Source organism: Lemur catta, chromosome 13 (assembly GCF_020740605.2).
Source record: "Lemur catta isolate mLemCat1 chromosome 13, mLemCat1.pri, whole genome shotgun sequence".
Taxonomy (NCBI): Eukaryota; Metazoa; Chordata; class Mammalia; order Primates; family Lemuridae; genus Lemur; species Lemur catta.
The window spans coordinates 83430369-83455654 of record NC_059140.1 but is presented as its reverse complement, the minus strand read 5'-3'; the positions used below and the strand labels follow the sequence as shown (position 1 = coordinate 83455654).

General features: G+C 66.6%; 1 protein-coding gene across 3 annotated transcripts; it reads left to right on the top strand.

Moving 5' to 3' along the window:
* Positions 1-63: 63 nt before the first annotated feature.
* Positions 64-24197, top strand: GAS6 (growth arrest specific 6). 3 transcript variants are annotated; one of them, XM_045566712.1, is made up of 16 exons: positions 64-173; positions 328-494; positions 9141-9165; positions 10335-10397; positions 11929-11952; positions 12963-13085; positions 13319-13441; positions 14817-14939; positions 15769-15890; positions 16873-16991; positions 17162-17351; positions 17952-18116; positions 18974-19142; positions 21772-21947; positions 22853-23081; positions 23791-24197. In XM_045566712.1, exons 1-16 carry the CDS (start codon positions 95-97, stop codon positions 23943-23945), a joined length of 2052 nt encoding a protein of 683 aa, XP_045422668.1. In that variant the 5' UTR covers positions 64-94; the 3' UTR covers positions 23946-24197. The 3 variants fall into 3 exon arrangements, with proteins under 3 accessions (XP_045422668.1, XP_045422669.1, XP_045422670.1); XM_045566713.1 differs by lacking the exon at positions 11929-11952 and having other exon boundaries at positions 65-173; XM_045566714.1 differs by lacking the exons at positions 64-173; positions 328-494; positions 9141-9165; positions 10335-10397; positions 11929-11952 and adding an exon at positions 11959-12457.
* The last annotated feature ends 1089 nt before the right edge of the window (positions 24198-25286 follow it).

Sequence of the window (25286 nt, the reverse complement as noted above, 5' to 3'; positions counted from 1 at the left end):
CCGCCCGCGGCTCCCCACGGCCTCCCGGGCGCTCTGACCGCGCGCGCTCCCGGCCGCGTCCCCGCCCCGGTCCGGTCCTGCCCGGGTCCCCGCCATGCCGCCGCCGCCCGCACCCGCCGCCGCCCTGGGCACCGCGCTGCTGCTGCTCCTGCTGGCCTCGGAGTCCGCGCACAGTGAGCACCAGACCCACGGCCGCGGGGGAGCGGGGCGATCGGGCGCCGGTGTCCGCAGCCCGCCCCGGCCCCGCAGCATCCCGGGCCGGGCGCGGGGCGGGGACGCGCGGGGCCGGGGGCGCAGGTCGACTGGCGGCCGCGTCTCTCTCGGCAGCCGTGCTGCTGCGGGCGCGGGAGGCGGCGCAGTTCCTGCGGCCCAGGCAGCGTCGCGCCTACCAGCTCTTCGAGGAGGCCAAGCAGGGGCACCTGGAGAGGGAGTGCGTGGAGGAGCTGTGCAGCAAAGAGGAGGCCCGGGAGGTGTTCGAGAACGACCCCGAGACGGTGAGCGCGGGCCCCTGAGCGCACCGCGGGGACCCCGGGCTTCTGCGGCGCCCCGACCTCCCTTCCCGGGGTCCCGTGACAGTCACGCCGCAGATTTCTTCTGCGCAGAGATGGTCGCGGTCAGGGTCGCTCACGCGAGCCCCGGCCACCCTGGGCCCCTCCGCACCGCACCGTTTGAGCCCCACCCCCTTGTGACCCCAGGTGCCCTTGCGCAGGGAGGCGGGTCGCGTGGAGACGCTGAGCGCTTTGGGGGTGCTCGGTGGCGCCGGCCCGGGGCGAAGCCGGGAGTCCGCTTTCAAAGTGCGAAAGAAACACAATGGTTAGAACCCCAACGGCTCCCGCCGCGGGCTGGACCGAGGGCCGCGGTCCGGGGCTGCTTCTCCCTGTTCTTCAAGGGGGCGGAGGGTTTTCCTGAAAGAGGAATTGAAAGATCTGAGGGCTGGAATCGCTTGCTGCAGCAGGTCCAAAAATACGATTACAGGAATAGTGCGAAGATCCTACACGGGGAGGGGGTGCACGCGGGGGGCCGGGTCGGTGCGTCTGAGAGGCAGCGGCTGCCCGCGGCGCGCGCTGCGCTGGCCCGGGGCACGGTCCTGCCAACAGTGTCCTTGGAGAGTCCCGGCCTGGCAGCCGGGACAGCCGCTGCTCCGGGGGGCCCGAGGGTGGGGCTGAGGACGGCCGCGGGTGCGACCTGCCGGCCTGACAGTGACGGTGTGGACGTGCACTACGTCACTTTATGCTGCAAAGTCAGGGTGATTCCATGGCTCAGTTTTTGGCTCTGTGGAAATTTTTCTTTTAAAGCATTCTTCAGGGATGGAATGAATGTCACCGGCAGTAAGAGTGAAGGCGGTGCTGGGTGACCCCTGCAGGCCTTTGTTTTGCCTTTTATGCTAACGGTCGGCTGGATGAAACCAGCCGTGGTGCTATGGAAGAGCCGGGTGCAGTGACTGAGGCGGGCGGGATGGGGTTGGGGTTGTGTGTCCGGTGCCTCCACCCTCCCCTGCGGCGTCTCTCGGCTCCCTCGGCCTCCCTGGGGTCCTGTTTCCCGGGAGCCGCGCGGCTGGCAGAAGGGCCCTCCAGGTCCTGGCCGTGGGGCTAGTGTGCACCGGTCACCCCAGGTCCCTACCTGCCCACGGGGTTGCCCGTGTGGCTGGTGCAAGGTGCATCCCTCCAGCCCTGGGCTCACCCGGAGCGTTCTGCTGGCACGGAGAGCCTGGGGTGGGGCTTGCTGGTGATAAGAGTCAGAGCCACAGGCCCTCCCAGCCCAGGCGCCCCCAGAGGTGCTGCGCCCACCCTCCCGCCGCCTCGGACACGGCGTGTGCCACCTCCCCAGAGCCGGGCCCCTTGATAACTTTGCTTTTTTGTTTTAATCATAACTTTACAAAGCTGTCAGTGAAGACAAGAAAAAGAAAAAAGTGCTCACGACCTGGGACTTTAACGCCACTGCTGTGGTTTCCGCCTGTTTCAGTGTGAGGGCTGGGCCTTCCTGTGCACCGTCGGTGCCTCAGTGCTGGGAGGTCTGGGGCTCCTTCTCATATTCCGGAATTCCGTCCTTCTTCCCAGCCCCCTGCCCCAGTAGCAGTATGGACATTTCCCCTTTATTTCCCAGCGACCCCACGGGACCCAGCCCCCACCTCCCTGGCAGCGGTCGGGCCGGCTGCACCTTCGGGTGCAGCTCGCCTGTCTGCCGGATCTGGCTGTTGGCGGCTCTCCCTCCTGCTTCCCGGCAGGCTGGAATGCTGGGAAGAGCCTGGCTGGGCAGGGCCGGGCGGCTGGCTCTGCTCCCAGGGCCCCAGCGGCCCAGGTGTGCCGTGCTCAGGGTCCTGCGCCCTCCACCCACCACAGCCTGGGGCCAGGACCCTGCTGAGGAGCTTGTGCTAGAGTTACTGGGAAGTCCTCCTTGCCTGGAAATACAGCTGGTTTGACGTTTGTGGATCAGCGAGGCTGGTGGAGCGGTCCAGGATAAGGCATGACCTCAGCTTGAAAAGCCACCAGTCCTGCCTGTGGGACTGTCCCTGCCTCCCCAGGCCTGAGGTCCTGACGTGTGGTCCTTGGACCACCTGCCGGGCCCCCCAGCAGGTTGCAGGAAGTGTCCCCCGAGGGCCAGGCAGGGACTGATCCCACTACCCTTCCCGCCAGGGACTGACGTGGGACCTGGGCGCCGACAGCTTCTGTCTGTGGCGTCTTGCTGGGTCCAGCGAGCACACCTGCCCCTCCTGGGGGGAGGCCACGCTGTGGGGGTGGGGAGCCGGGGCCGCCGTCAGACCTCGCGGGGAAGCCCTGCAGCTCCAGGGGCACAAGGCCCTCCCCAGCTCCCGCCTTATCGCACTGCCAGCCGGGCGCTGCTGGGAGGGGCGGCACCTCCCACCACATTCCTGCAGGCGGGCGGCGGCCTCTAATCTCGCAGCTCCGAGCCAGCCCGGCCCTCCTGTCCTTATCTTGTTTTGCTTTTCATGTTGTTATTCTCCCTTCCTGGCCTTTCGCCGCCGCTGGCTGCGTGCCCGGTGTGGGCAGCGCCGGTCACCTCTGCCAATGTCCTTGGGCCCCTCTCCGCAGTCGCCTCTTCACTGCCGCACCTGATACCATGTCCGTAATCACCCTTTGCTTCCGGAAGGGATTCTGGACCAGGGACTTTGTCCAGCCCAGACCTGCCGCCCCTGCACTTTGACCCCGGCCTGTATTCGGGAAGAAAGTCCGGGCCGCAGGCTGACCCCACTGTCTTGCCTGTTTGAGTCCTCACGGTGGGCCCGTGGCGGTGGGGCCCATGGTGGTCTCCAGGAGCTTGTCTGGGAGGGTCAGTAGGGCAGTGTGCAGGGCCACGCGTGTCCCAGCCGTGTCTCTCCCACTCTCCTGCCCCCCAGCTCTCCAAGGTGTGGGGGCCCCGCCCTGCCAATGGCAATGCGTTCTCTGCGTGGGATTTTGGGGTGTGGTCAGTCTCAAAGGCCCACAGTCTGCTGGCCCCATCTTGGTCTGCGCCTGCCCCCAAGGACCTTCCCCCTGAGCCTGGGATCTTTGGGGACAGCTTGGGAAGGGCACCCTGGAGAGGTAGAAGTCTCCAAGTGTCCCTTGGCACAGCTACTTGGCAGGTGCCCTAAGGGGGTTCCAGGAAGAGGAGGGAAGGGACCCTCTGAGACTCATCCCCATGACATGGGACATCTGGCAGGAGGGGACATCCAGGCTGAGACCTCCTGGGCAGCCCCTCACCCCGCCCTGCCTCGACAGTGGGCCCAGCGTGCGTGCGCGCACACACACACACACACACATGCACACACACATGTCCCTACACACACACACACACACACAGAGACATTGGCCCACACCCTGCACACACATGCATGTACACACACCCTCATGCACACACACGTCCCCCCCACACACACACCCTGCACACACATACATGTGCACACACCCTCATGCACACACACCTGCACACATTCACACACACGTGCACACAGTCACACATGCATTCAGATACACACATACTCAGAACACACGCATGTACACACACAGACACACTTTTTTCTATGACTTAGGGGTCAGAACGTCAGCATCACTAAAAAGTGAGACAAGATCCCCCGGCCGGGGGCCCGGCCCCTCCTGGCTGGGGTCCCCCTCCCAGAGCATCCTGCACCTGCCCCTGCGGCATGGCCCGTCCTCCTGGCCCAGCCTCTCTGGGGATCCTGCCACTGGAGGCCTTGGGGACACCGGTCACTGCAGTCGAGGACCACTGGGTTGTTGCCAAACCAGCCGTCCTCTCCCCAGCCGGGCCGGGCAGGCCCCGGCTCTCGGGGCTCCCGTGCCTGCACTGGTGTGGGCCTCTGCCCCACCCTGGCCCCGCAGGCGCTCGGTGCCAGGCACCTCCAGTGCTCCCTGGAGTGACAGCAGAGTGCCAGGCCCTGCAACGGCTCCTCACCCCGGCCGGCGAGCTCGGCGTCTGTGGGAAACTAAGTAAGACACTCTGGAAACCATGAACGTCTCCCTTTGTCCCTCGGGGACAGAACGCCCTTTCAGCAGCTGGCACTCACGGCTCGCTGCTGGGGTGCTGAGCGAGGGGTCTCCCCGTCACCACTCTGCCCGGCACCGCGCTGCTTCAGGCCCCCTCCCCTCGCCTCTCTGGGGCGGAACTGGGTGCGGCTACGGGCGGGTTTGGTGCGCGGAGCTGGGAACGCCCGTGGTCCGCGGTGGCTACTCCAGCGGCGACTTCACTGCAAACGCTCCTGACAGAGTAAACAGTTCACTTAAAAAGCTTTCAAGTCGTTTTCAAAGAGGAGCTGGACATGGAAGAGCTGAGAACCACGTGGTCTCCGTGTCCTCGCGACGGAGGCGCCGTCTGCTCCCGCGGCCGCACTGGGTGAAGCCCGTGTCCCGCGGAGACGCATGTCCTCCGGCCCGCTGGCGCCACGCCTGTTTCCTCGGGCTCTGTCTCATGCTGTAGGTGACCCGTTTCCCTCCAGTGTCGGTGCCAGTGATGACAAGCAACGTTTTCCCACGCGTGTCTTCAGTTTTGTGAGCCCCGCCTCGTGGAATCCGCGTTCCGGGGAGAAGGCCCGGCCGGGCGCAGGTGCGCGAGGCAGCTCCGCCGCTTCCCGTTCAGAACTGCCAGGTCCACGGTCGCACAGACGCCGACGGGCGCGGCGTGGGGCGAGGCGACGTGGTGTGCACCCGGAACCTTCCCCTTCTCGGGTGGAAGATGCCGTTTCCTGCCTGCCCTTGCTGGCAGTTCCCTGCCTGTTTCTGGGCAGGCGGACTCTAGGTTATTTCGACAGTGACAGTTGAATAGCACCGAGGGATGACAAGCCGTGCTCGGGCCTCTCGTCTCTGAGGATGCCAGTCTGAGAGATCCCGACAGCACACCCTGTGTGCTGGCGCCCCGTGTCCACACGCGTGGAGCTGTAACCACCGCATGTCCACGAGCCCTCGTAACCGCTCAGTGACAGCTGTTGTCCCCGCTCCCTCGTCCCGTTTCACGGCTGCTGAGACCGCGCTGGGGGGCTGGGAAGCCTGTCGGGAGCTGCAGGTGTCCCGGGCACGCGAGCCGCAGAGCCCACACTCGCTCGGTAGCTGCCCGGCCGCCGGGACAGGGAGGGGAGCAGGGCGGTACCAGCCCCCGCCGTGCCGCTGGCGTGCAGGTGGCCGGCAGGCCTGGGCTGGCGCCTGCGCTAAGGCTCGGGGGCGTCAGAATGGGTGCGTCCGGCATCGAGTAGGGCCGGGCAGGTCCATGTCACAAATGGCGGGTTTGCCTTTCAACTTGAGTGTGAACTTGTTTGCCTTTGAACTGATGTGGCCAGAGGAAAGCACAACCCACCACCTGCCCAGCTTGGCGGTGCCGGTGGCAGCCAGGTCACTGAAGACACGTGTCCCCAGCAGGGGTTGGCGGTGCAGGGCCCATGGTCCTGGCTTCTGGTTGCAGGTAGCTCAGCCCCTGGCACCAGGTGGGGACATCCCGCAGCTTGTCTGGGCTGGCAGAGGAGTCGGCGGCTCCTGGCAGCGGCGGTTCCTTGCTCTCCGCGGCCTGGGTTGGAGCAGCCAGGTGGCCACTGGGGAGGGAGGGCCGCAGCTCACGGTGTGTGTGAGGTGGCAGCAAAGTGGAGCTGAGTCAGGCAGCTCGATGACGCAACCAGCTGGGCCAGGACTTGTGCCGCGCACGGTCCGTGGAGCAGCAGCCGTGGGCCCGGGCTGACGTCGGAGCTCTCCCTGGGTCTGAGAGGCACAGGAACCGTCCTTCCACACGCCAGGAACACACAAGAATGTTGCAACAGTGTTTGTCCCGGAAACGCAGGGTGTGTTGGCTGGCAGGAGTCTCGGGAGTCACTTCGTTCGATGCTCCGTGACCGAGGCCGGGAGTCGGCTCAGGGGCTTGTCCAGGTCAGCTTTGGGTGGAGGCCGCCGGCAGGAGCTCCAGGGGCAGGTGCCTTGTGCCGTGATGGGCACCTCCCAGGGGAGCCCGGCCACAGCAGAGCCCTGGAGAAATGCCCGCCCGGGAGGCTGCTTGGGGCCCCTAGTTTCCTGCTGCTCAGCCGTGAGCTTGGACGTTCTCTGTCGAGCATTGGTTTTGTGGTTTTGTATGCGCAGAAAATCTGTGATTTTGTTTTTCCCAAAGACACAGAGTGAGGTGTGGCCGCCCTACCTCCTCCCTGGACCAGAGCTGCAACACACGGCACCTGCAGGGGCCGGGAGGGAGCGGGCTCCCCGAGGGTGTCCCCTGCCCGGAGCCTGGGCCTCTGTCCCTTATCCTGCTCACTCACTCGTTCACCACCCGTCCATCCACTCACTCATTCACCATCTGTCCATCCATTCATTCATTCACCACCCATCCATCCATCCACTCATTCATTCAGCATCTGTCCATCCATTCACGCATTCACCACCCATCCATCCATCCATTCATTCACCATCTGTCCATCCATTCACTCATTCACCACCCATCCATCCATCCACTCATTCATTCACCATCTGTCCATCCATTCACTCATTCACCACCCATCCATCCATCCACTCATTCATTCACCCATCCCCTCATCCCTCCGCCGTCCTGCTCCACTGTCCCGCCGTGCTCTGTCCCTGTGTTCACCGTGGCCCCCGAGGGCCTCTGCGGTTCAGTCGGCACCAGGCGCAGTTGTCCCTGCAGCTTCGGCCCACAGCGTGGTGGCCGAGCCCTGCTCCCTTCTCTCCCCAGCCGTGGGAGCGGAGTGGAGGCCCAGGCAAAGGGTGGGCAGGGGACAAGTGGCTCCATTTCCAGCCCTGCCCCCGCCCATTCCCACAGGTCCTGCCCTTCCTGGGTCGAGAAGAAACAGGGTGCGTCTGCACGTGCCGCAGTCCCCGGCTCTAAACCCCGGCCTCCTGACTGCGGAGTCTGCGCCGTGGGTGTTGCCGCGGTGCTGCCGGGTGCATCAGCCCCCGACACGGGCTGCGGCCAAGGGTTGTGCACCTGAGCTGCTGGTGCCGGCGGGTTGGGACGGTTTTGTGCATCGGGGCGTATTAGGTGCCTTTGCCACCGTTCCTGTAGGTCTTTTGCCTTCGGCTAGAACTTTCAGGACGATGTGCAACGTCACTTCCTGTCGAGAGAGCACACAGCGCGGCTAGGCGTGGTCGCGGCTTTGCTCGTGTCCAGGGCTGAGCGTCTCTCGCCCAGGTCCCCAGGCTCCGTGCCTCACCCTCCCCGAACACCGTGACCCTGTGGCTTCAGACACCCAGTTCCCAGAGGCGTCATGCACTCAAGGGAGATCCACACGGTTTTCTGTCAATACTGCCTTTTTGTGACAACAGAACTCAACATCAAAACAGATGACACATTAATTAGTATAACTAGTTATGATTTTAGAAAATAGAATATGCCTTTCTGCAAAGTTGTGGTAAGGCAGACATTTATGTACAACGAGGCAGTTTGTTCACTAGTTGCTAGTTGTTTCCAATTCCTTCCTAAGTGAGTTCTCGGTTTCCTGGCCCTGAGTGGACCCCTGTGTCCATCCCCGTCTTTTACTGCAGAGCCAGAGCCCCCGCGGGACAAACCTGTGGCTTTGCTGCCCCCACACCCAGAGCTCTGTGGTCCGGCGGGAGCTGCACCCAGCAGCCCCGGCGCTCACGTGGCCTTGCTGGGCTCTCCCGGCCGTGGCGTTGCCGTGACCACAGTGGAGCAGGAGGGCGGGAGGCCGGGTCCGTGTGCCTGGGCGCTCAGTGCCACCGCGCCCTGGCCCTGACGTCCCACCTTCATGAGAGCACGACTTCCTGAAACACGCCCCAGCGGGCGCATCTCCGCAGACACAGCGCCAGCAACCCCGCAGAAGCCCCCCAGGGCCCCCCAGGCTGTTCCAGCCCAAGGCCTGGAGGCCGGCGTGCGTGCGGGAGGGAGGCGCCTGTCACTCTGCTCCGCGCCAGGCCCGCTGGTCCTGAGCTGCGCAGCCGGCTTCGTGACCTCGGCTTCCTCATCCCTGAAAATGGGGTCGGAAGACCCTCCTGGGCGGTGGCCGTGGGACCCGCCGGCGTGGGTGGTGGTGCCGTTTCTGCCGCGACCGTGGCCTCCTAGTTCCGGTTAGGGAGTGTTTAGGCCACACTGCTGCGGGATCGGCCGTCAACAGGAGTCTGCGGGCTGTCCCGAAGGAGTCTCGCGCGGGCCCCTCCCGGCGGCGCCAGCCCCTCTGCACTGCGGGGTCTCTCCCTGTGCCCGGGACGCAGAGACCCGCCGCGCAGCCCCACGCCGGCTCCCACACCGGGTCTCCGCACGCGCGACCCACGCAAACCCCGCGCACGGGCCCGAGAGCCCTCGCGGGGCGCCTTTCCCGAGACGTGGGGGTGGCACTTCCTGCGCAGCTGCGGACAACCGGCCCCGCGGCCCCCGCCACGCCCCTTCGCGCCCCGCCACGCCCCCTCGGCCCCGCCCCGCGGCCCCGCCCCCGCCCCACCCCACCACGCCCCTTCGCGCCCCGCCACGCCCCCTCACGCCCCTGCCACGCCCCTCGGTCCCGCCCCTGCCACGCCCCTCGACCACGCCCCTTCACCCTGCCACGCCCCCTCACGCCCGCCACGCCCCGCGGCCCCGGCCCCGCCCCCCCACGCCACGCAGGGAGCGCGGAGCCGGCGCAGGGCTGACGTGGCCACGCTGGGGCCCCAGGCGAGCAGACCCTGACGCCGCCTCTCTCTTTCCCACAGGACTACTTTTACCCGCGATACTTAGGTAAGTTCCGAGCTCCACGTGGCGCAGCTGTCGCGCAGGCACAGCGGGGTGCGTGTTCCGTGTCGCCGAGCCCCGTCCCAGCTGCTCCCGCAGAGAAGGCCGCTCAGTCCCGCACGCAGGTCGGAACACGGGCTCCGCGTCCGCGTCGCGCCGAGACCTCAGCCCGCGTCCGCGCAGCCGCACCCGGAGCCGCCGTGCGCAGACCCGCTCCTGTCTGGAAGGGGACGGCGTGGTCCCCGAACCTCCTCGTCGCAGGACCCCGTGGCTGTATTCACGGGCATGTAGCGTGTCGTTAATTAAATCCGTGCACACGGAACGTGCTCCTGTGTGAGGAACACGAGTGCAGACGAGCTTGCGGCTGTCAGAGCAGCCGTGTCACCGCACGCGGCAGGGGTGACAGCACAGACTCGAGTGACGCCCGGTCCTTGACCTCACGGCTCCCCGAAGGAGGCCCTGACCGTCCTTCAGGAGCCGCGGACATAGCACCGTTCTAAAGTTCCTCGGAGGCAAATCACTTAGGAGGAGGGAAGTGTGTTCCTGGGTCTTCCTTTTTCATTTTGTAAAGTGCGTTTTGTAAATTTGCTGGCCTTTGTCCCCGGCGAGGCACCTTCTCTGGGTCCCCACCTGGCAACAGGCAGAGTGGTTCTGTGGGTGGCCCCGGTATCCCAGGCGCTCGCCGGCCCCGACGTGCTGGGTCTGGTAACTGGGGCAGAAGGCACCGGTCATGCCTGGGCCGTCCCTGTCGTCTGTGTCCCTCCCTGGGCTCCCCGCGGAGCCTCCATGCCCGGCTGTGCCCGCGTGGCAGAGCGCGGGGAGGGGCTTCCACAGTAAGGATGGTGTGTCCCAGCAGGGGCCCACCGAGTGTGACGTTTAAGTCTCTGACCACGGTGAGAAAACTGCCGGCGGTCTCAGTGGGCCTCCCGTGCAGGGCAGGGCAGGCGCAGGCCACGCGTCCGTCGGGGTGCAGGGCGCTGCCCGCCTGGCGGCGTGGTCGCCCTCGGTGTTAAATGCTTTGTGTGAGCAAGAGCCGACCGCGCCGTTGCCGGAGGCCGTGGCGCCCCCCGGGCGGAGCGAATGGGGTGCTTTTCCAGAGTCGGAGAAGCTGCCGCTCTGATCCGCGCTGTGCCCGCTGTGCCCGCGGCGAGCGAGCCCCGGTTTCTGTCTTGCAGACTGCATCAGCAAGCATGGCTCTCCCTACGCCCGCAGCCCGGACTTCGCGGCCTGCGTCCAGGGTAAGTCTGTTTCCTCCGTCTGCCGCAGAGCGCCGTGCCTGGGCGACTCTGGGCTTGTGGTTTTTGGGGGGCCTGGGCATTTCCATTGTCTTTAGGAGCTACAGCACCTCCCTGAGGCCCACTCCCTTTTCAATAAACTCTCTTTTTTAAGCAAGTAAATTTTGGTTTTCTAAAAACAACAAAAAATGTGCATGGAGCAAAATTTAAGCATTTCACAGGGCACCTCCCTGCTCCGTGTCCTGTAGCTAGAGGCCGCAGTTCCCAGTTCCCAGTGTTCCTGGACGCCAGACCCTGAGCACATGGGAGGTTGTGTCTGTCCTCGCACGGTGGTGGCTCCGCCCCAGAGCTGCACCCTGCTTCCCGGCCGTCTGTCCCGGAGCCTCGGTCGGGTCAGCTGTGGTGCAGCTGCCTGCGTAGCCCCGGAGCGCTGGCTGACTTCCAGGCCACTTCCGACCTCTGTCAACACAAACAAAACTGGAGCGATGCCGCGCCCAGGCATTTGGGCGGGAGGAGCAGAGTCAGACCTGCACTCACCTTTCGTTCTGCCAGGAGCCACTGTCACTGTCGGCCCGCGAGGCCATGGCTGCGCCTCCCCCACTTCTGCCCGACTACGGGTCTTTTTAACTTTTTTTTTTTTTGAGACAGAGTCTCACTCTGTTGCCCAGGCTAGAGTGCCATGGCGTCAGCCTAGCTCACAGCAACCTCACACTCCCAGGCTCAAGCGATCCTCCTGCCTCAGCCCCCCACAGTAGCTGGGACTACGGGCATGCGCCACCATACCTGGCTAATTTTTTCTATATATTTTTAGTTGTCCAGATAATTTCTTTCTAGTTTTAGTAGAGACGAAGTCTCGCTCCTTCTCAGGCTGGTCTCGAACTCCTGAGCTCAAACGATCCACCCGCCTTGGCCTCCCAGAGTGCTGGGATCACAGGCGTGAGCCACCCTGCCTGGCTTTTTAACTTTTTGATCATCTTCCAACAAACAGGTGCAAAGTGACAGCAGTTACGTCAGTTCGCTTTTCTTACTAACGAGTAAAGCTGAGCTTCGTGCCTCTAAGAAGCATGTATTTTCCCATGAACTATGCTCGTATACTTTGCCCATTTTTCTCAGTTTGCAAAAGTTTGCAAATCAGCCGTTTGTGCTAAAGTCAGAAAAGTTTTTTCTCAGCTGTCCTAAGTCTTTATCAGTGGCATCATGTTTCCGTGATCACACGGTAGAGCTGGCGTTTCTGGGTGTCCTGTGTGCATGTGGACGTCACACAGACCGTGCCCCGCATGGCAGGGCCCCGGACAGCCCTGGGGCATCCTGTCTGCACCCGCAGAGTCTCGCGGGCTGGGCTCTCAGACGACAGGCGCTCAGCCGGCCCCGTCTGCGCTCCAGGGCCGTGAGCCTGGACAGGGCAGATTCATACCCTTGAAGGAGAAGGAAGTAGGAAAAGGAATGACTTGGAGACATTCAACATCTGCGGAGCAAAACAGTTCACTCGTGAGAGGAAGGCAGACCACAGACAAAGCTGGGCCCTTCTTCACAGACCGGACGGCGGCAGCCGCGCAAGGTCAGCCTGGACGCCGCGTCTGATGAAGCAGCTGAGGCCAGGAGACGGTCCTGCTTGCTGAGAGTCTCCGGATACCTCGGCCGACGTTGCCGTGTCTGCACCTCCCTGAGGGCCAGCAACACCGGGTCTCTTGGAGCCTTCCAGAAATGTCCCAAATGGCTGTGCGTTGGCACCCACGACACTTGGCCTCGAGCCCCGGATGGGCTCCCTGGGAGCAGTGCATGGAGAGGCGTCCAGTGTGGGCCCTGTCCTGCCTGTGCCCGGCCGGGCACTTCTGCCCGGCCAGCTGCCCGTGAAAGGGCTCTTTGAGCTCTGGGCGTAGTCGCAGTTCTCTGCCAGCCCAAGAGTCCCCGGGTCGCGGAACTGCACATGCAGGGAGCTTCCCGCCTGCTCCGCGGCGTTGCTCCAGCTCCGTGTCACGGAAACTTCAGCCGTGTCTGTGAGAAGCTCCTCAGAAAGCAGCTGTGTTTCTGTGGCCACAGGCCCTAAAACAGGCTGAAACCAGGCAGGTGGCAGCCGTGTGCGAACGCTGAGCTCTGCTGGCCCAGGTGGCTGCTTCCCGGGCGGGGAGGCAGGACATGCTGCCTAAAGCCCTGGAGACACAGGCGGGACCCTTCCCCCCAGCACAGCCCGGGCCTGGGGCCTGGTCTCTCCTCTTTGCAGGTGCCGGCCGCGCCCGTGGTCAGCGTGTGCACGCTAAGAGCGTGTTCAGGGTCGGGGGGCCTGGCTGGGGAGGCTCCACCAGGGAGGTGCAATGTTCTGCATCTGCCTGGAAGCCCTGGGGTCAGCTGGGCCGTTTCACCTGCTCCCTGGGAGGCCCCCGGGCCCCTCCCCACCCGGCCGAGGTTGATGCCCAGCTGCTTCCTCCCAGCTGACGGGGTTTTCCTGGAACTGGCCCCAGGGCCTGGCTCCTGCCCAGAGGTGGGGACTCCACCGGCCTGGGCCCTGCTCCCAGCAGCGTGGGGGCTCAGGCGCAGCTCAGGGCGGCTCCTTTGTGTCCCCCTGCCCAGGCCTGCCCGACCAGTGCTCTCCAAACCCCTGCAATGAGGAGGGCGCCCAAGCCTGCCAGGACCTCATGGGCAACTTCTTCTGCCTGTGCCACGCCGGCTGGGGGGGCCGGCTCTGTGACAAAGGTGGGGCCACCACCGCTGCTGTGCCCCTGGGGAGTGGGCCTCCCCCTCTCCAGTCTCCCCCCGCTGGGCCCCGCTGTGCCCCAGGTGGGCGGGTGGGGGCTCCCTGGGAGAGCTGGAGGGGCGGGTGGCATGAGAGGACGGGAGGAATGCCTGGGGACCTCGGGGCTTGTTCTGCCTCATGCCTGCTGCCTCCCCGCCGCCGCGGCACCCCTGCAGCCTGTCCCTGTTTGCAGACGTCGACGAGTGCAGCCAGGAGAATGGCGGCTGCAGCCAGGTCTGCCAAAACCAGCCGGGCAGCTTCCACTGTGCCTGCTACAGCGGCTTCTCGCTCTCCACAGACCGCAGGACCTGCCAGGGTAAGGCCGGGGTCGGGCCTCCCCGGGCCTCTCTCCCCCTTTCTACTTTTGGTCACGTTGGCCCCTCTGTGAGGCGCTGCTGGTGGCGGCTGGTGCTGTTTCTGGAAGGGTCGGGCGTCCTGCAGAGACGGCACAAGCCCAGGCATGCCGCAGATGGAGCCGGGGGCGCCCGCCAGGGATGACTCACCGGGACCGAGGGCGAGAGCTGGGGTCAGTCCAGCCAACGAGGTTGAACCCCTTCCAGCCCCCGGAGGCTGTGCAGGGGCTGGACCGATTCCGTGTGGTCTCTGAGCCAGGACCTCCCCAGGCGGGTCCTGCAGGAGCTCGGGGTCCCACCCAGCCGCACCCACCGAGCCTCCTGTCCGTGAAGGGAGCAGAGCCAGCCGGGCCTCCTCACCGGCATCCCTGCTGCTGGTCAGCCTGGGGCTGCCTGGGCCCAGGGAGGAACGGGGCAAAGTCACCGTGACCGTGTGCAGCCCTGCTGCCACTCCGGGGCTCCACCTTCCTCCTCCCTCCCCACATTGGCACCTGCCCAGGAGAGCCGCCGCTGCCCACCCAGAACACCGCACTGCAGCGGCCGCAGGTGCGCCGGGCGGGGACGGCAAACCAACCGGATAGGAGGGTCCCTGTTCCGATCTCCCCCTGTCAAAAAGCGGCTTCTGTTTCTGTCCACTTCGGTGGTGCCCGCCGTGCCCTTCTCGGCGCGTGAGCTAACCCGCGTCCCCGGCAGTCGGGGTTCCCGCCTGCAGGAAGGGCCTTCCTGTCACGGCTCTGCCCGGCCCGGAGAGGGATGGCCCGGCCGTGCGGGCAGGGGAAGGACTCCCACAGGGGCAGGTGCCCACCGCCAGCACGCAGGGAGCGCTGAGGCAAGGCTGGGGTCCAGCCGCCGCCTGGCCGGAGGACTGTCCCAGGTGTGCCACGCGCGTCCGCCTGGGCTCTAGGCAGTGGACGCCGGGTTGTCAGGGTAGCGGGCCAGGTCTGGGGGCTGTGTCACAAGAGTGACCGACTGAGACCAGCCAGCGGGTCTCCCTGGGGTGGGACCCTGGCGGGAAACGGCCCGGGCGGTGGTTACTTGTCCACCTCCCACAGCCGCCAGGAAAGCCACGCCCCCGCCGCACGCCACGCCCCACACCAGCCAGGTGGGCCCTTCCGGCCACCGTCTCTGCGTCTGAAATCTGCCTTCTCACGTGCGTCTCCCGTCAGCTGTGCCACCGCCCGGGCGCGGAGCTGCCTGGCCAGGCGGCTGGGCCCAGGGCCCTGGCTGGCACCAAGCCTGGCGGCACTCAGTGTTCTCCTGCCACAGCCCCGGCAGCCGCCGCAGCGTCCCCGCCTGCTTGACGCGCAGCCGGCCTCCTGACCCCCGGTTTTCCTGCAGACGTAGACGAGTGCGCGGACGAGGGGGCCTGCGGAGAGGCGCGCTGCGGAAACTTGCCCGGCTCCTACTCCTGCCTCTGCGACCAGGGCTACGCGTACAGCTCGCAGGAGAGGGCCTGCCGAGGTACGCACGCGCCCAGCCCCGCGGGGGCCTCCCCCCCTGTCCCCAGGCCCGAGCAGTGCACCCCTACCCGGGGCGGGGCGGGACAGACAGGGGGAGGAGGCAGGGGGAGGAGGCAGGGCGCCTCCGGGAGAGTTTCTGTCCCTGAAACTGAGCCCCACACGTGCCAGCCAGGCAGTACCCCCTTCTACCACCATGCCCACACGTGCCCGCACGCTCACACACATGCATCACACAGGTGCACACATACACATGTGCAGCACACGCGTCCACACAGGAGCACGTACAGGTGCACACGTGTGAACCCACATGCGCAGAGGCGAGACCGCTGAGCCCCCCGGGGCTCCCCACTGTGGTGGGCCCCGGACCCCACTTCCCGCCGCAGAGGAGTGAGGCTGCGTCTCATTCTCGTGTCCCCGCAGCCGTGGGCCCCTGGCCGCTGCATGGAGGCTGCAGAGCTAGGGGGGCGGGGAGCAGGGTGCGGGGACCGTCCTTCCTGGCCCTCCACAGCGCCTCGGCCCCTCCTTCCCCCCGGGGACACCTGGTCGCACAGACGGGCCCGGTGCTTTGCGGATGCGCTTCGCACACCAGCCCGCGGCCTGCGGGAGGGCTGCCGTCAGGTGGCGGCCGCGCGGCTTCCCTGGGGAGAGAGCGGTGGCCCAGGCCGGCGGGAGGGCCGGGGGCTGTGGTCCCATCGCCTGGCGCAGAAGCGATGCCCACGCTCCGCCCTTCAGGGTCTGCGTGTGCCTGCGCAGAGCAGAGGCCAGCGCCGCGGTGTCGCGGGTGGGAGGGCACAGACGCGTGGCCTGCTCACCGCGCCCCTCGCCCGCAGATGTGGACGAGTGTCTGCAGGGCCGCTGCGAGCAGGCCTGCGTCAACGCCCCGGGGAGCTACACCTGCCACTGCGACGGGCGCGGCGGCCTCAAGCTGTCCCCGGACATGGACACCTGCGAGGTAGGCGGCCAGGGCCCGCTGGCTGCGTTTTGCCGCGACCCTCCACCGCCGGCGGGGCTTGCAGGGGCTGGGGGACCAGGCGGGCGGCCAGGCCCGAGGTGCAGCCGTGTCTGCTGTGCACAGATGTTTGGTTGTGTTTACCAAGTCTCCATAGCAACCCCCGCCGCGGCTGGCCAGCCTGGTCACACGCACGGCGCGCGGTTCCTGGCCTCCGCCAGGCTCCCAGGGACCCAGCGCGGCCCGAGCAGCTGCACCTGGGGGACATGGTGGTGCCCGCGTGGGGGACGTGGGGACCCTCCCTTTCCCTTGGGACAGGCTGAGGCCCTTGGCCTGGGAAGTGGGTACAGTGAGCTCTCACTAAAAACCAAAACAAAGGGCTCTTCAAGAAGATGACGTAGCCATGGTGATCACAGGGTCGCAGAGCCCGGACGCGGTGGCCGTCTGGTGTGGGCTCCAGAGGTGCAGGGCATCCAGCCAGCTCAGGGGACACTGGCCCCGCGTGTCACGCTGTCCCTGGCCGGCCCGGGTGGGCAGAGCAGCCACACGGCCCTCCAGGGTCCCGGCAGCAGCCCTGGCCCGGCCTCCCTCGGCAGTGTGGAGCACACACGGCCCAGAACAGGGGCCGCAGGGCCCCCACGTGCAGCTCACCTCACGATAGTGTGCAGTGGCTTGTCACGGCTCTGCACACTGTCCTACACGTGTGTTTGAAATGTCTCGTAGTTTAAAACGTAAGGGCAAAGTGGAAATTAGTGGGGAAGGAAGCAGTGGGTGCCCCGGAGCAGCCCAGCAGGATTCTGACCCTAAGGGGCAACCCCCCCCACCCCGCACCTGGGATCCCCACGGGTTGGGCTGTGACAGTCTCGGGGCTTGGGGAGCGCAAGGTGGCGCCACAGTCCCTGGGACTGGAGGGGGTACGGGACGGTGCTGCAGGGGGAGGGGGAGGGGGAGGGCGTCTGGCTCACGCGGCCCCTCCCGTCCCCAGGACATCTTGCCCTGTGTGCCCTTCAGTGTGGCCAAGAGTGTGAAGTCCTTGTACCTGGGCCGGATGTTCAGCGGGACCCCTGTGATCAGACTGCGCTTCAAGCGGCTACAGCCCACCAGGTGAGACGCTTCACGTGGACGCCCCGCGGCCGCTTGCGGGTCCCGGCCCAGCAGGTGCCTTGGCCTTGAGTCGGGGCTGCGCCAGGCAGGGCGGGGCCTGAGCGCCGAGTGCCCAGCTGGGGAGGGGCCGGGCTCTGCCGTGCAGACCCTGACGCCCCTCGCGCGCCCAGACTTGTGGCTGAGTTCGACTTCCGGACCTTTGACCCCGAGGGGGTGCTCTTCTTCGCCGGAGGCCACCAGGACAGCACCTGGATCGTCCTGGCGCTGCGGGCCGGCCGGCTGGAGCTGCAGCTGCGCTACGGCGGCGTGGGCCGCGTCACCAGCAGCGGGCCCGTCATCAACCACGGCACGTGGCAGACGGTGAGTGTGCAGCCCCTGCATCCTGCCTAGGTCTCCTACACGCCTGCTAGACAGCGGGGGCGACTCAGGGTGCCACGCTGGACGCACATGACAGGATGGGGACCAGGGGACAGTATGGAGCTCAGGGCCTCTCATGACGTCACCCCGTACCCTAAGTGAGGATCCTGCAGGGAAGGGCCTTGAGCCAGAGCCCTAGTTCTCAGTTCCAGGGCACACGTGGCTGTGTTCGGGGACAGTTCTGTTTGTCACCCGGGCAGCCCAGGCCGCCCGCCCCACACTGGTCCTCCCAGAGGGCGTGGACAGCCACGGGTGGGCCCTGCCCCCGTCAGCCAGACAGGCCACGTTCGTCCATCACCTGAGGTGAGAGCAGGTCCCACGGCTCCCACTTCAGCTGAGAGGAGTTAGACATTCTTCTGGAAGGTTAGGGACATACATCAACTGTACAGTGACAGACTGACGTTTCTGCTTGCAAAGTTTTGAACAACTTGGTTGGTTCATTCAGGTCCCTCCTGGCCCAGGTGGGAAGAGCCTGGCCCCCCAGGTGGGCTGCCCCTGCAGAAGGTGGGCTCCCACCTGTCCTCACAGCTCCGTCCTTCCCAGATCTCGGTGGAGGAGCTGGAGCGGAACGTGGTGGTGAAGGTGAACAAGGACGCCGTCATGAAAATCGCGGTGGCCGGGGACCTGTTTCAGCGGGACAGAGGCCTGTACCACCTGAACCTCACCGTGGGCGGCATCCCCTTCAAGGAGAAGGACCTGGTGCAGCCTGTGAGTCCCGCCCTTTCCCCGGGCGCTGGCATGGGGCCCTCACGGTTTCACGGCGGCCATGGGGCACAGGACGGGGGACGGGAACCTCCTAGAGTGCGGCAGACGCACAGGGGCCGCAGCGTTAGCCTCACCTCCTCTTGTTATGAGACTCGCTGAAGCCTTCATCTAAATTGGTGACAAAAATGTCACTGCAGTAGAGATAAGACACAATGAAATTACTATTCCTTCACCAAAAATATCAACTTTCTAGATGTTTCTTTCCCAAGAACACGTCAGGCTGTTGACCCTGCCAGGGTTTCCACGGTGCCGGGGAGGCCAGTGCTGGTCCTGCCTCCCGCCTCCCTGCACCACAGTCCTCGTGCCGCACCGGGGAGTCTCCGTGTGCCCGCTGCCGCCCACGCCAGAACCCGCGGTGTCGGGAGTGTGGCTTCCACACCAAGCAGGGCAGGGGCGTGCACCTCTGGGTCCCGAAGGCCGCGCTGGGGGCAGAAGTCCTGCCGCACCGGCCCAGCCCCTGCCCAGCTCACACCGGCCCGACCGCAGGCAAAGGCTGAGGCACCTGGTTCGCTCACAGCCGTGCTGGACATCGGGTGACCTGTGTCACAGTCTGGTCAAACAGCTCACACTGTCTGACCTTGGACTCGTGTTTTTCCATTCTTTTCCTTGGAGAGATTCAGAATTTAGCTTCATTTCTGGAGCAACAGCCGCCGAGCCCCGCATGGAAATGGGTGTTCTGAGCCCTTTTGTGAAACCACCGCTGCAAACACGACTCACCCATTTTGCAGCAGACCCCGCTGGCCGCGTGGCCCCGCACGTGTGTGGCTCCCAGGAAGCTGCTGCGGTTTCTGTCTCCGCAGATAAACCCGCGCCTGGACGGCTGCATGCGGAGCTGGAACTGGCTGAACGGGGAGGACTCGGCCATCCAGGAGACGGTGCGGGCCAACGCCAGGATGCAGTGCTTCGCGGTGACGGAGAGGGGCTCCTTCTACCCCGGGAACGGCTTTGCCTTCTACAGCCTGGACTACGGTGAGTCTCGCAGGCGCCGCGGCTGCACCTTCACCCCAGTTTACGCTAAAATGAGCAGACAGCCCCGAATGCTGCCTCCTCCCTCGGGGCAGTGTTGGGGACAGGCCGGGTGCTCAGGGTGGCCCTGCTGGTGTCCCGTGGTTGTGAAGACACGACAGAGATGTGCAGAGAAGGTGCCTATCGGGCTGCTGCCCGGGCTGGGGGGGGGGGGGTGGTCCAGGAAGGTCCTTTGCAGGAAGCGTTGAGACGGCACGACTGTGGGCTTGTGCACGTGCGCGAGGCACAGGGCATCGTGTGACTGGGTTGGAGGGGCTTCTAGTCAGTGGGAAAGAGCACAGGCCCCCGGCGGGCGGTGTCTGCACAAACCTGTGCAAACATCACTTCAGTGTCACTTTGCCTAAACTCACTCCTGCCTTAGGACTGGGACCTGCCTGGCACCCAGGGCGTGGGGGCCATGCTCTGGCTTCTTAGTCGGCAGGGGTTCAAGTGTGGAGCCGTCGTGGCGGCATCTGCCCCGGGAGAACCGGAACTGGCCCTTTGTACCGAACACACCCTATGGGACCGTGTGTGTGAGACGTGGCTGTCACATACACACTTCATTCCGATGCACTATGCGTGAGACACGTATGTGATGCACCTGCACACACAGCACGACTGAGGAGCCCTCCGCTGAGGCCCCAGAACAGCAAAACCTCGCAGCTGAGAGTGCAGGGCTGCACGCAGTGAGTGTGCGGAGCCCACGGCCCAGCTTCCCGCGCGTTTGCGTCTCCAACCCTCAGGCCACGGGCGGCGCAGGCTCTGCGGGAGGAGCTGCCTCTTCCTGCAGCAGCCAGAGGAGGCCGGCGAGGCCCCTGCGGGCGGCCCTGTGGCCTGGCAGCCCCCGAGGGGCACTGGGAAGCGGGTGCCGTGTGGCCTGGCAGCCCCCGAGGGGCGCTGGGAAGAGGGTGCCCTGTGGCCTGGCAGCCCCCGAGGGGCGCTGGGAAGAGGGTGCCGTGTGGCCTGGCAGCCCGCGAGGGGCGCTGGGAAGAGGGTGCCGTGTGGCCTGGCAGCCCCCGAGGGGCGCTGGGAAGCGGGTGCTGTGTGGCATGTCAGCCGTGTGGCCTGGCAGCCCCCAAGGGGCGCTGGGAAGTGGGTGCCGTGTGGCCTGGCAGCCCCCGAGGGGTGCTGGGAAGCGGGTGCCGTGTGGCCTGGCAGCCCCCGAGGGGCGCTGGGAAGCGGGTGCTGTGTGGCATGTCAGCCGTGTGGCCTGGCAGCCCCCAAGGGGCACTGGGAAGTGGGTGCCGTGTGGCCTGGCAGCCCCCGAGGGGCGCTGGGAAGCGGGTGCCATGTGGCCTGGCAGCCCCCGAGGGGCGCTGGGAAGTGGGTGCCGTGTGGCCTGGCAGCCCCCGAGGGGTGCTGGGAAGCGGGTGCCGTGTGGCCTGGCAGCCCCCGAGGGGCGCTGGGAAGCGGGTGCTGTGTGGCATGTCAGCCGTGTGGCCTGGCAGCCCCCAAGGGGCGCTGGGAAGTGGGTGCCGTGTGGCCTGGCAGCCCCCGAGGGGCGCTGGGAAGCGGGTGCCGTGTGGCCTGGCAGCCCCCGAGGGGCGCTGGGAAGTGGGTGCCGTGTGGCCTGGCAGCCCCCGAGGGGTGCTGGGAAGCGGGTGCCGTGTGGCCTGGCAGCCCCCGAGGGGCGCTGGGAAGCGGGTGCTGTGTGGCATGTCAGCCGTGTGGCCTGGCAGCCCCCAAGGGGCGCTGGGAAGTGGGTGCCGTGTGGCCTGGCAGCCCCCGAGGGGCGCTGGGAAGCGGGTGCCGTGTGGCCTGGCAGCCCCCGAGGGGCGCTGGGAAGCGGGTGCCATGTGGTCTGTGAGCCCCCGAGGGGCGCTGGGAAGCGGGTGCCGTGTGGCCTGGCAGCCCCCGAGGGGTGCTGGGAAGCGGGTGCCGTGTGGCCTGTCAGCCCCCGAGGGGCGCTGGGAAGAGGGTGCCGTGTGGCCTGGCAGACGCCGAGGGGCGCTGGGACGCGGGTGCCGTGTGGCCTGGCAGCCCCCGAGGGGTGCTGGGAAGCGGGTGCCGTGTGGCCTGTCAGCCCCCAAGAGGCGCTGGGAAGGGGTGCTGTGAGGCCTGGCAGCCCCCGAGGGGGCGCTGGGTAGGGGGTGCTGTGAGGCCTGGCAGCCCTGTGGCCTGGCAGCCCCCGAGGGGCGCTGGGAAGGGGGTGCCGTGTGGCCTGGCAGCCCCCGAGGGGCGCTGGGAAGCGGGTGCCGTGTGGCCTGGCAGCCCCCGAGGGGCGCTGGGAAGCGGGTGCCGTGTGGCCTGGCAGCCCCCGAGGGGTGCTGGGAAGCGGGTGCCGTGTGGCCTGTCAGGCCCTCGAGGGGCGCTGGGAAGGGGGTGCTGTGTGGCCTGGCAGCCCCCGAGGGGCGCTGGGAAGAGGGTGCCGTGTGGCCTGGCAGCCCCCGAGGGGCGCTGGGAAGCGGGTGCCGTGTGGCCTGCTGTGGGCGGAATCTGACCCAAATGCGCGAGTCCCTGTCATCGCCAGACACAGACATGGCTGGTGGGTCTGGAGAGCTCAGCACCAAGTCATCGGCAGCCTCCCTGCCCGCGGCTCACGCCTGCCTCTCTGCCTCTCGCGCCCCCTTGTGACACGCGGCTTTCATGGCAGTGCGGACCTCCCTGGACGCCAGGACAGAAACCACCTGGGAAATAAAGATCATGGCTCGGATCCGCCCCGCCACAGACACGGGGGTGCTGCTCGCGCTCTGGGCGCCCGACAACCGCACCGTGCCCTTGTCCGTGGCGCTGGTCGACTACCACTCCACCAAGAAGCTCAAGAAACAGGTACGGCGGCCCCTGCGCCCAGAGGCCTGCGTGGGCTTCCCCCCCACACCCCCGTCCGACTCTGCCCTCCATGATCTGTCCCAGCCGGCAAAGCCCCAGATGGGTCCGAGCAGGCGAGCCTGGCACAGCCAGCCTCTGAGCCACGGGAGTCTGGAACAAGCCAGGCGCCTGCGGGCCACAGTGGGCGCCCGGGCGTGGGTTCCCCACAGCAATCTGCTCGTGCTGTCAGGGGATGTCACTGCACACTCGGCTTCCAGTTTCCCTGGAAAAGTCAGCTCTGCTGACACCCCCTGCCCCAGCATCATCTGTCTCCAGGCGGCGCTCTGCCCACCTGCTCCACCTGCTCCACTGTGCCCGTCTGCCCCACCTGCCCGCCTGCCCCACCGTGCCCACCAGCGGCCAGGAGCAGGTCAACCTGGTCACAGTCAGGTGCCGGCAGAGGAGGAAACACAGGTCTGGCCAGGGACCAGGTCCCCCGTCCACCTGCCCCGAGGGTGGGAGCCCTCTGGTCACCTGGCAAGACCCCGAGGAGGCCCCACACCTGTCACTTCCAGAGCCCATCCCAGCATCTGCAACTAGCAGCGGCAGGTACCACGGTGCCCGGTCGGGAGCTGGGCAGCCAGGCCGTGGTGCCTCGAGCTGCACTGCCTGGCCGCTCCACCGGCTTCCCCCAGGGCTGTGTCCCAGCCCCTATTGGGGGTACAGCCGCCCTCTGGCTACGCCGGCACAGGCAGTGCCTGGCCTCCCTGTCCCTGGCTGTACTCACTCTGCAGGCCCCTCCCAGCCAGCCCCTCGTCGAGGCAGAAACTGAGGCAGGCAGGGGGTCACCTGCAGTCGGCAAGCGCGGAACCAGGGCTCCCCCCGGCAGCCCACGGTCGCCGTGACTGTGCCTGGTGTCCCTGCAGCTGGTGGTCCTGGCCGTGGAGAGTGTGGCCCTGGCGCTGGTGGAGATCAAGGCGTGTGACGGGCAGGAGCACGTGGTCTCCGTGTCCCTGCAGGAGGGGGCGGCCGCCCTGGAGGTGGACGGCACCCGTGGCTGGAGCGAGGCCAGCGCCGCGCAGCTGCAGGAGAGGCTGGACGCGCTCGGACGGCACCTGCGGGGCCCGGTGCTCACCTTTGCCGGGGGACTGCCAGGTAGGGCCCCGGCTCGCCCACCCCAGTCGATCCCGGACAGGGCTGGGCTTCCATGCTGTGGGGGTGTTTCGGGAGGGAGGTCGTCGGGCCATGATGAGGCCCCGGTTTGATGGCCCCAGGTTAGCGGCCGAGGCTGAGGAAACGCTTCCAGGGCAGGCCCTGGCCCGAGCCAGCCACCACCTCCCCGTGTCTCTCCCAGCCCGTCAGCCCAGCAGGGGGCTAGACAGGAGCTGTGGGCAGTTAACGGGGAAACCGCCAGCCCCTCCCGTGTCCGGCAAGGATGTCTTGCTGGTCCTGCCGGCTCACGCAAACCCAGGTGGGACCTGTGTCTAGCTGAGTGTGTCCTCGCCCACGGCCGGGAACCACGAGGGGTGCTGGAGGGCACACGGGGCCCGGAGCTGGGAGACGCCCTCCTTGCGCCCAGCTCAGCACAGGTCTGCACTTGCCATGAACGGCGGGTCTGTCCCGGCTGCCAGACTCGAACCCCACCCAGTTTTAGCAAACAGAGCTTTGGAGAGGATCAGAGCGGGGCGCCCTGCGGTGGGGTCACCCCTGGGCCAGGAAGGAGACGACACTTGGTCCAAGCTCCATGTGCCCCTGGGCTGGCACCGCCCGTCTGTGGGCAGGTCGGGAACGGGAAGGGACAGCGCCCTTGCGGGAACCGGGGTGGTAGGCACTGAGCCCGTCTGTTCTCTCCCCACTGGCCCAGACGTGCCCGTGACCTCAGCGCCAGTCACAGCGTTCTACCGCGGCTGCATGACGCTGGAGCTGAACGGGAGGCCCCTGGACCTGGACGAGGCCGCATACAAGCACAGCGACATCACCTCCCACTCCTGCCCCCCGGCCGCGCCCGGCACACCCTAGGCCTGCCGCCAGGACTGCTCACGCCCCTCTGCCGAGGACCCTCGAGGGAGAAGGGGCTTGACCCCTGTAAATACCTGTACATAGTGAGACGGGGCCTGCACCCGCACTCGCTGCGGGGGCCCGAGAGAGCCCGCCCGGCGCGGGCGACAGCGTGGCAGGGCAGACTCGAAGGACATCATGCTGTTATTTTTATTACCAAATGCTTCTTTCTGACTCTAAACATGGAAAATAAAATATTTACAGAAAACTTTACGCTGTGTTCGGCATCATCGGCTCCTTACGGGTTTTGGCACTCACAGCTTTTGGGGTCAGCAGACCCACGGCTGAAGGTCGTCTTCCTGCCCCAGCCACACCCAGACCCACCCTGTGCTCCATGCCAGGGCTGCCCCCGCTGGCTGGTCAGGGGTCTGCTCCCTGGGCCCCACCAAGGACAGGCGCGGAGCCCTGCCCCACTCAGGGTGGGAGCCGCAGGCGCAGAGCCGGGCCGCCCCAGGCGGCGTCTCTGAGAACGAGGAGGTGCCCCAGCTGGGCCCCGTGTTTTCTGTTTAAGAAGCGAAGTCCAGTCTGGCCTGGAACGTGCCAGAAGCAGGAGACGCTTTGGTGGGTTGCTCCGTGCCTCGGTCTCCTCGTCTGCAAGGGGGGCAGGTGGTCACGGGTGCTCTTGGGCCCCAGCGAGCCATGACGCCCCACAAAAGGCTGTGGAGACGCACCCTGCCAGCCCCGGGGGCTGGGAGGGCAGTGGGGGCGCAGCCCCGGGGAAGCAGCTACGGCACGACCGGTCCCGAGGGAGCACGCCGGCCCTCGGCAGGTGGGCACCTCCCTGGGGCCACTCAAGAGCCACCCAGGCTCCCAGGGCCACACCGAGATTCCACTGTTCTTAACCCCAACCCCCACACTGTGTTCCGGCCGCGCGCATTTCCAGGCATTTCCTCCGGGACACGGAGGACCAGCAGGGCCGAGCCAGAGCGCCCGGGACACGGAGGACCAGCAGGGCCGAGCCAGAGTGCCCGGGACACGGAGGACCAGCAGGGCCGAGCCAGAGAACCCGGGACACGGAGGACCAGCAGGGCCGAGCCAGAGCGCCCGGGACACGGAGGACCAGCAGGGCCGAGCCAGAGCGCCCGGGACACGGAGGACCAGCAGGGCCGAGCCAGAGAGCCCGGGACATGGAGGACCAGCAGGGCCGAGCCAGAGCGCCCGGGACACGGAGGACCAGCAGGGCCGAGCAGGCACCACATGCAGACCCTCCCAGGCACAAGGAGGGGCTGACGCTCCACCAGGAATTGCAGAGCCAGCTTTGCTCCCGGCGTCTCTAGGAGCCTCCTACTCTGCCATTTCACT

Excerpts from the sequence above, each read along its gene's own strand:
- GAS6 (XM_045566712.1), top strand. The coding sequence starts at position 95 with ATGCCGCCGCCGCCCGCACCCGCCGCCGCCCTGGGCACCGCGCTGCTG. Across the intron at positions 15,891-16,872 it reads CGGACATGGACACCTGCGAG|GACATCTTGCCCTGTGTGCC; the intron begins GTAGGCGGCCAG and ends TCCCGTCCCCAG. Across the intron at positions 23,082-23,790 it reads CTTTGCCGGGGGACTGCCAG|ACGTGCCCGTGACCTCAGCG; the intron begins GTAGGGCCCCGG and ends CCACTGGCCCAG.